The 9290-nt window shown below is 31.4% G+C and overlaps 2 protein-coding genes across 3 annotated transcripts; one reads left to right on the top strand and one right to left on the bottom strand.

Annotated features, from left to right (window-relative positions):
* The first annotated feature begins 200 nt into the window (after positions 1 to 200).
* Positions 201 to 3817, top strand: LOC107622320 (Tetratricopeptide repeat (TPR)-like superfamily protein). Of its 2 annotated transcripts, XR_015883248.1 has the most exons (2): positions 201 to 2820; positions 3667 to 3817. XR_015883248.1 is itself a non-coding variant. In XM_016324179.3 (1 exon), exon 1 carries the CDS (start codon positions 348 to 350, stop codon positions 2448 to 2450), a length of 2103 nt encoding a protein of 700 aa, XP_016179665.1. In that variant the 5' UTR covers positions 201 to 347; the 3' UTR covers positions 2451 to 3056. The 2 variants fall into 2 exon arrangements, 1 of the variants encoding a protein (XP_016179665.1); XM_016324179.3 differs by lacking the exon at positions 3667 to 3817 and having other exon boundaries at positions 201 to 3056.
* Positions 3227 to 8790, bottom strand: LOC107622321 (metal tolerance protein 9). The gene is made up of 6 exons (XM_016324180.3): positions 8565 to 8790; positions 7520 to 7632; positions 6390 to 6635; positions 4457 to 4537; positions 4148 to 4378; positions 3227 to 3937 (listed from the first exon to the last, which is right to left on the bottom strand). Exons 1-6 carry the CDS (start codon positions 8788 to 8790, stop codon positions 3590 to 3592), a joined length of 1245 nt encoding a protein of 414 aa, XP_016179666.1. The 3' UTR covers positions 3227 to 3589.
* Between the last annotated feature and the right edge of the window lie 500 nt (positions 8791 to 9290).

The raw sequence follows: 9290 nt of genomic DNA, 5'->3' as shown, positions 1-9290 counted from the left end.
AAAAAATAATTTTTATGATTAAATAAAATATATGGGGTTAATTTATAATTAAAATTAGATAAGAACTATTTAGCAGTTATAAAAAATACTTAAAAACATGTTTTGTTCTGGGACCATCGAATCCGATGCTAGAATATCTACCCTAACAAATGTTATTTTTCCCAAATTCTAATGCCTCTTAAACTATCATTAACTAATTCTTTATGAGAATCCTTATCTGGCTTGTGATCAAAGGTTAACCCAGATAATTACCTTGTGAAGAAATTATAATGACTGTTAGTTTTAATGCTTAGTAATTGAGTCAAGTGTGACGCTATGGAAAGTTTGCAGTATCTTGGAACCCAAACATGCTAACCAGAAACCTGAACAAACCAATCACCAAATTGAAGCCATCACTCTCACATTCCAATCACACTCACTTTGCAAAATGTGCCAATGGCAGCAACTTCTTGATTTACTGCAACAACCAAATCGCCGAACATGGACGAAACGGCGACGTCGAAGCCGCGGAAGGAGTTTTCCGAAGAATGCCCCGGAAGACCACGGTCTCATGGACAGCCATGCTCACTGCCTATGCCCAAAACGGTCAAATTGCAAATGCCCGCAAGGTGTTCGACGAAATGCCCCAAAGAAACACTGCTTCTTATAACGCCATGGTCTCTGCTTATATTCGCAACGGTTGTGATGTTTGCAATGCTTACAAGATTTTTTCCCTTTTGAGGGAACGCAATTTGGTTTCATATTCTGCCATGATCATGGGGTTTGTTAAGGCTGGAATGATACACAGGGCTGAACAGTTGTACTGTGACACCCCGGTTGAGTTCCGGGACCCGGCGTGCTCGAATTTGCTGATCAATGGGTACTTCAAGATGGGCCAAACGAAGGAGGCGTTGCGCATTTTTGAAGGCATGGTTGAGAGGGATGTTGTTTCTTGGAGTTCTGTTATTGATGGCTTGTGCCGGGACGGGAAGGTTGCCAGTGCTCGGAGATTGTTCGACAGAATGCCAGAGAGGAATGTGGTTTCTTGGAGCGCCATGATTGATGGGTACATGGAGAGAGGTTTCTTTGAAGAAGGGTTTAGATTGTTCTTGGATATGAGGAGGGAAGGCCTGGTTGGAGTTAATTCCACAACAATGACTATTGTGCTTAAAGGTTGTGGAGGTTGTGGAAGGATGTGGGAGGGAATGCAGACACATGCATTGGTTTCGCATATGGGATTTGAATTTGATAGCTTTTTGAGTAATTCTTTTATTACAATGTATTGTTCATTCGGTTTGATGGATGCAGCGAGCAAAATATTCTGTACCATGAGTAAAAGGGATGTGGTTAGCTGGAACTCTATGATTTCTGGATACATTCATGGAGATGAAGTAGATGCAGCTTACAGGCTTTTTGAGAGGATGCCAGAGAAAGACTTGATTTCTTGGACAGCCATGATCTCTGGATTCTCTAAGAGTGGAAGAATTGGAGAGGCCAAGGCGATGTTTGGTATGTTGCCAGAGAAAGACACTTTTGTTTGGACTGCTGCTATATCTGGGTTTGTGACTAATAAGGTATATTGGGAAGCTTTGTATTGGTATGCTCGGATGAATCGTGAAGGATGTAAGCCGAATCCTCTAACTATTAGCAGTGTTCTAGCAGCTTCGGCTGCCATGGTAGCTTTGAACCAAGGGCTCCAGATTCATGCCTGTGTTCTAAAGACGAGCTTGGAATATGATCTGTCTGTACAAAATTCTCTGATATCATTTTACTCTAAGTGTGGAAATGTTATGGATGCTTACAGGATCTTCTTAGATGTTGCTGAACCAAATGTCATCTGTTATAACTCAATCATCAATGGGTTTGCACAAAATGGTTTTGGTGAAGAAGCTCTCGATGTATATAAGAACATGCAGAATAAAGGCCTTGAACCCAATGGTGTTACGATGCTTGCTGCTCTATCGGCCTGCACTCATGCAGGGCTAATTGAACAGGGATGGAATTTATTTAATGCAATGAAATCTCGATATGGAATTGAGCCAGAAATTGATCATTATGCATGCATGGTTGATCTCCTTGGTCGTGCTGGCTTGCTAGACAAAGCAATAAATTTAATAGGTTCAATGCCATTGAAGCCGCATTCTGGGGTTTGGGGAGCTATTCTTGCTGCGAGCAGGACCTACCTGCGTCTTGACCTTGCCGAGCTTGCTGTTCAGCATATGATCGAACTGGATCCTGAAAATGCGACTCCTTATGTGGTATTATCTGACTTGTATTCTGCTGCTGGGAGAAAGACTGAGGGTGACTTAATAAGAAAGACTAAGAATTTAAAAGGAATTAGAAAAAATCCTGGTTGTAGTTGGATTACCCTGAAAGATGAGGTTCATCTGTTTCTTGCCGGAGCTCAACGTAGCGATAATGAAGAGATAAATGCCACTATATTGACTATGGCCAAGGAGATGCTGTTGTAATATGCCGAGTCAACCATGTGAACCATTCTAGTTAATGAACATCTCCTGGAACCTTGGTGGTGTTGCAGTTACTGAAGTTTCCTCAATTTAAAACATCAGTTGCCTTATACCAATCTAGAGATCCAAAGAACTGCGTTATAACATAGAGCATTCAACAAATCATGCCCTTCAATAGTGGATCGATGGGATTTCTGGTTTAGGTTCCGGTTATTGCATGTCTGCACCCTATTGGCGGATAACATGGACTTAAAAGTCGGATTCTGAAGAAGGCAAGAATATCAAAACAGTAAGAGAAGTATGGAAACGGGAAAAAATCACCATGTTGAAAGTGATTTAGTGACCAAAGTCATCCATTTCTGATATTGTAAAGGTAGCATTTGATCATATTTTACTGCTGCCACCTTTGCAAGTGTTATTGATAGAAACAAATAGGTCACCAAGTAGAAGTCATAATTGTAGCCATTGTATATTGTTTAACCAAGGCATAATTTGTGCAAATTTTAGTACTTGCTTCAAGCTGCATTTGTTTCTATTGATCAATGAAATTATTCTTCTCACCAGAAAATAAAAAGAAAGCACTTGTTGATCCAATTGTTTTGTCAACAAGTACTAAAATTCTGTAAACTATCAACTATAAACAGTATAAACTGTAAACTACTGGAAACATTTGCAATACTCCAGTCATAATTTTGAAGTGTTGATGGATGGGAAAATTCTGTTTAAACAACTAGAATTCACCAAACAACTAACGACTCTTATGAAAAACTTCAAAATATACTCACCTAATCAATCAAATATGTTGTTTGATGTTACTTTGAGTCGAACTAAGATTGAACTTTACTTCTTTGATTACCTTTGGCATGTTAATCAATACTGGTTTTGTTTGGGTAAATTAGTGATAGTTGACAGTGACTCTCTCTTCCAGTTGGAAATTTCATTTGTCTGTGTGGATGCTTGGTAGAAACTAGAAAGTCATCTCATACATTTGAAGAAATTGTTTTACAAGAACTAACACTACATTCTCTTTCACCCATAATTTATTTTTTGAAGCAAATGCTTGTAATATTCTATGCCAAGTAATCAATAAGTAATCACCATTACTATTACACTGAATATAGCTTAATCAATTTCTTGCTATGCTACACCACCTTAGGATTATGCTCAAGCTTATGAGTGGTGTTCAAATCAATGTGAACAAATGCCCTCTCAATTTCAGGTAATTTCTCAAGCTTTTCCTGAAGTGATTCTCCAATATCATGTGCTTGACTAAGTGACATTTCTTCTGATACAACTATGTCTACCTCAACAAAGTAATTGGAACCATATCTGTATGCCCTCATTGTGTCAATGTGCTTGATCTCTTTGTCATGGTTCCAACAAAGATATGTAAGTTTTGCAATATACTCTGGTGGGGCTGTTCTTCCAATCAATGACCATACATTCTCCATCACTGTTTTTGCCCAGTTGCTGATTGTATATATAGCTATCTGCATAATTGTTCAACATATATTAATTATTAGAACAAAATTGAGAATTACTTTAATTATTATTCCCTCCATCTTATAACAATGGTCTCATTCACTGTTTAGGTTTATTAATAATTAAACAGAGTCGATAAACCAAAAAGAGTGAAACAAACAAGTATTTAGGGTTATCAAAATCACAAGAACAGCTGCAGTAATTAGTATGGAATTTACCAAGATAGCCCCAAGAGGGTCAATCCACCAGTAGAATTTGATGGCAAGAACAGCTGCAGCTAAGCCAATAGAGTTTGTGATGACATCAAAGAAATGGTCTTGAGCATAGGCCCTAATTATTTCATTCTTGAACCTTTGGCAATAAGTCATGAGCAAAAGTTTTACCAAAGATGCTGCCACCATAATCCCTATCATCCATTTTTCTTTTACAGGATCCCTCTCTGGTTGAGTCTGTCAGTGAATGAATTTTATGGTAGGTAATGAGTAGTGACTTTGGTTATGAATAATTAGCATGTTTTGGATGTGTACCTTGGTGATGATTTGCCTAATTGATTCAAACAATATTTGTAATCCAAGAGTGGCCATGACTGATGCAAATACAACAATCCCCTATCAAAATCACACCATTCATAATTTTAGAAGAGCAATAATGTTACATACTCAAAACAATGTTATTATTAGTGGGTTAATAGTCAAATTAGTCCCAAAAAGATGACTCGTTCTTCAAATACGTCCTTGAAAGATGACTCGTTCTTCAAGGACGCTCTTGAAAAATATTATCAATCAAATTGGTCATTCAAAAACTATAAATTAATCATTTTTGTCCTTCAGTCACTCACTTATCAATTTTCGTCAACGATTGATGATATAAAATGTTAACTCACATCATTCATGACACTTAGAATATTCAATTAAACGTTGAACAAATATATTTATGAAAATCTATCAATTTAGTGTCATTAAGTTATATTAGGAATATGTTTTTTTTTTTAATTGAAAAAAATACTAAATTGATATATTTTCATAAAGATATTTGTTCAACGTTCAATTGGACATGCTAAGTGAGCAGGTGTCATGTATGCTATTAATTAATATTTTATATCATCATTGATAGAAATTATTAATTGAGTGATGGAATGAAAAAAATAATTAATTTATAATTTTTGAAGAATTAATTTAATTGACAAAATTTTTTAAGGATAAAATTAGAGAATAACCCTAATTTGATCATTAACCCTATTATTGGTAGATGAATTAATTGTTTTCTTCTTGCTAATAGGATATCTACAACGTTATCATGTCACCGGAAATAATTTTAGCAAATATATGCGCTTTTTGGAAAATACTTTGTATTTTTTCACCAAGTGGACCACAATAATGGATATATAGCATATGGTGTAATTTTGTCTTTTTATAAGGAAAAAAAAAAAAAAACATTTTCACATGAGTGATACAATCCCATCCCATGCATGTAGAAAGCGGGAATACTTAGATAGAATTATTGGGTGAAAAGCATTTTGAAAAACACAAAATACTCGAAAATAGAATAAAATTTTTATTTTTAATATATAAATTTAATTGTTTACGAAAATTCCAATTATGAAAGACATAGACTAACTTAATATCCATTAAATATAAAAAAAATCCTCTAAGTGAGAAATATTATAAAGTCACAAAATAATAATTTAATCACTATTGAATATATAATTTCTGTTGATTAAAGGATGATTAAATTTTTATTTTCTTATTTTATCAATTTTTATACTTAAAAAAAGCTTAATTCATCAAATATTGGGTTAGTCCATTAGGTATCTTTGTCTAACTAATTCAATTTTTATGAGTATCAAATTAATTTATATACTTTATGGTTAAAATAGTCAACTTTTAAATCCTTTACAGTAAAAAGAAAATAGTTTAATTATTTCTAAACGCGAATGCAAAAAATGAATATAGTATTTTACGAATTCTAAATTCTAAATTCTAAATCCTAAATCCTAAATCTTAAATCCTAAACGTTAAATTCTAAATCGAAACTATTGATATAAAATATAATAAATAAAAAATAAAAAATTATTTAATTAATACAAAATACAGCACTTGTTATTGACCTATTAAGTATGTACCATTTCAAAAAGATATATTTTCAAATCTTTTTCCAAACATAAAATAATTCCTCTCTACAAACATTCCCATAATAATTAAGGAATCTTGGATAGATTTCAATTGAAATTTGTGTATTATATTGTATATAGAAGAATCAAGTTAGATTAGTCTAATGGTTAACTCAGTAGTCCGCTTAAACAAGTGTTGGATTTCAAATACCGTCTTGTACATGCAACAATTCATTGGCCAACGATAAATTCTTAAATGAGTTCGGTACTGCGACAGATTAGTCATTGACTTATCGAATTGGAAAATACCGTAGAAAACACAGAAACTAAGAGAATTAAAGAAGACATACCACAGGTTGCATGCGGTTCTTGCCAATAGGGTACTTGTGATGGTTTGGTTTACTCATAGAGTAAGAAGTGAACCAAAGTATGAACCCAGACAAGAGATCCAAGAGTGAGTCCAGTGTTGATGCAATCACAGCCAGTGACATACTCTCAACAGATGCATACACTTTTGCACCAAACAGCACCATGTTTCCTATGTTTGATGCATATATTGCTGCTCTTTCACTCCTTTCAACTTCCTTCATCTCCTCCTGAAAATATAAAATACATTTCTTTGTTTTTCTTAACCGATCCGTCGCTAAATCGACCACTATATATTTGTATATAAATATATTTATTATTTAAATTATTTTTAATATATATTTTATATTCTCACATATATTTAATAATTTTTTTATGTATACAAAAAATAGTTAAATTTTAATTCAATCAAACATATTTATATTTTATGGTGTCTATTTATTATGTCGTTTATTTACACTAATTAAAAGCAACCAGATATTAATATCACTTTTAAATACCTAGACATGATTTTATCTTGGCAATGAGATTGGGAATTTACTAAAAAAAAATAGAATAAAATGATAATTAGATTTTCAAAGATTTTGACTTCGTATTAAATAGTCATTAAAAAAAACATATCAATATCGTAAATAATGGACATGTATGTCCTTTCATCAATAAATAGTATGAAACGAAACGATATTGTCTATATATTTCATTATCTATAATGGTGGATGTTCTGTTGTTGTCATATAAACATGAAAATAATATAATTTTAGACAGTAAAACATTATTATTTTTTAAGTTTCTATATAACATTTCTCAATTATTTTTTATTTACTACAATCTTATCAAAATAAGTGAAATTTCGTTCCAAAAATTATTATCTATGCGACGATATTTCATAAATAGACATATCACAATAATTAACCATACATATACGTATTACTGCTAAATTTTATGTGATGAACTAATAGAAGAATATAACGTATTTATTGTTATATTGTAGAAGACCGAATTAATATTTAAAAACAAAAAAACTAATTAATTCGAAGTTAAAATGTTCAGGACCTAATTCATACTTTACTAAACAAAATAAAGGGTGAATATTCAAATTGAAGTTTAAAAAAACCTTAGTCATTTGAGAAGGTAACATTCCCAAGTCAGTAAATGAATCCACTTCTTGATACCCTTTAAGGAGCCTTTCCTGCCTCTTGTAGTACTCTGCAAGTTTCTTTTGTCTCCCTACAATTTTCATTTTTCAGACATGAAAATTTCATAAACAAAAATCTATTATATATAATGAGATATATTAAAAAATAGATGTATAAATTTTCTTTCCTAAAATGGCGGCTATCATATATAATTAAAAAAATATTTTGTTAACTCAAAAAATTGAATTTATGATTTTTTTTTTAAATATAGCATACTTATCATCTTGGTTAAAATTAAAATTTTATTATTACTACTATTGTCTATTTAATTTATAAAAAAGTAAATTGATAGACATCTTAATAGTTAATACTAATACACTAGTAATAATAAATAGTAAATATGAAAACAAAAAATAAATAAATAAATAAATAAATAAGGATTAAACAAAATTTTAGTATTCGTAAAATAGGTAAAGTTTTAGGTGAATATCAAAAACTTATTAAGAAAAAAAAGTTTATTTACAAAGCCAAATTTTTTAGGTAAATATCAACTATTTTTTTATATTAATTTTTTATTCTAAATCTCAAACTATAAATTTTTAACACTAATAAATTTTAAATTCTAAAAAAAAAAATAGTGTGAGATCATCATGGAGAACTCTCAACTTTAGGTAAATATCAACTAAATGAGAGAGAACGTAAAATAAAAATACACCACATCTAACTTAAAAACTTTAAAATAGTAAATTAATAGATCTCTTATCTTATAAACTCTTCACTCTTCTTTGTATCCTTCAATGTAAGACTAATTTCATACATTATTTTTCACACTTGCAACATTAACCATTAGAATAAAGAAAAAAATTAGTAAAAGTATATATATAAGGGTGAAGTATTGTACTTAAAGCAAGTAGTAAATGAAAAAAATCTTATGTCCTAAATTGTTTAAGCTGTAATGTTGATGGTTTGAAGAATCAGAAGGGATTAAGAGAGGAAGAAAAATAAGTTGGTGAAGTATTATACTTAATGCAAGTAGTAAAGAAAGACCAAAACGAGAGTCCATGATGTTCCTCTGTGGTAATCGATATTGATCCATGTTGATCCTCCATGAAGGTTGTCTTGCCATTGAAACATTCTCAGCAGTTGCCTCTGGAGAAAGAAGCTCCATTCTATAGTTTGAACATTCTTCACTGCTACTACTACTTCCATTCTTCTTCTTCTTATCATTATTATTATTCTCTCTCTCCATTTTGCACGTTATTGCAAATTTCTATTCATATATTTATAGAAAAGTCAAATATAGGTAAATGGCTTCTTTCTCTTGTACTTTATTTATGACTTTATTACTTTTCATATAAATATATAAATCAAAAGTAAGCGAGAATGCATGGAGAATGCTACATCAAGATTTATGGTATATATAAATTAATTTAATTTTGATGGAGTGTAAAGTAATTTTATATGTGCGTCCAATTAAGTAACGTCACATTAACAAAAATAATTACTTTTATATTAACTACGTGAATGGTCATAAAAAAAAGGGTAATACTAGGTAGATAAAAAAAAGCCAGAACTTGTCTTATTTAGCATTAATTAATTATTGTAATAATTAATGAATGCTAAATAAGGCAAGTTATGGCTATTTTTGCCTAATTTTCTTTGGTTACCAAATATTTTCGATAAAAAAAATAGATATCATTGCACAACTATATATAAAACATTTTATGCTGTCAATGTATTAAAATTAAA

Source organism: Arachis ipaensis, chromosome B10, assembly GCF_059453495.1.
Source record: "Arachis ipaensis isolate K30076 ecotype BB chromosome B10, ASM5945349v1, whole genome shotgun sequence".
NCBI lineage: Eukaryota > Viridiplantae > Streptophyta > Magnoliopsida > Fabales > Fabaceae > Arachis > Arachis ipaensis.
Note: the sequence above shows the minus strand (reverse complement) of the source record. Positions and strands in the feature narration are given on the sequence as shown.

Bases quoted from the DNA above. Each gene is read 5' to 3' on its own strand.
- LOC107622320 (XM_016324179.3), top strand. From the start codon at position 348: ATGCTAACCAGAAACCTGAACAAACCAATCACCAAATTGAAGCCATCA.
- LOC107622321 (XM_016324180.3), bottom strand. From the start codon at position 8,790: ATGGAGAGAGAGAATAATAATAATGATAAGAAGAAGAAGAATGGAAGT. The intron at 7,633-8,564 runs GTATAATACTTC...TGAAAATTGTAG, and splicing joins TTCTTTACTACTTGCATTAA to GGAGACAAAAGAAACTTGCA. The intron at 4,379-4,456 runs GTACACATCCAA...ATTCACTGACAG, and splicing joins TTAGGCAAATCATCACCAAG to ACTCAACCAGAGAGGGATCC.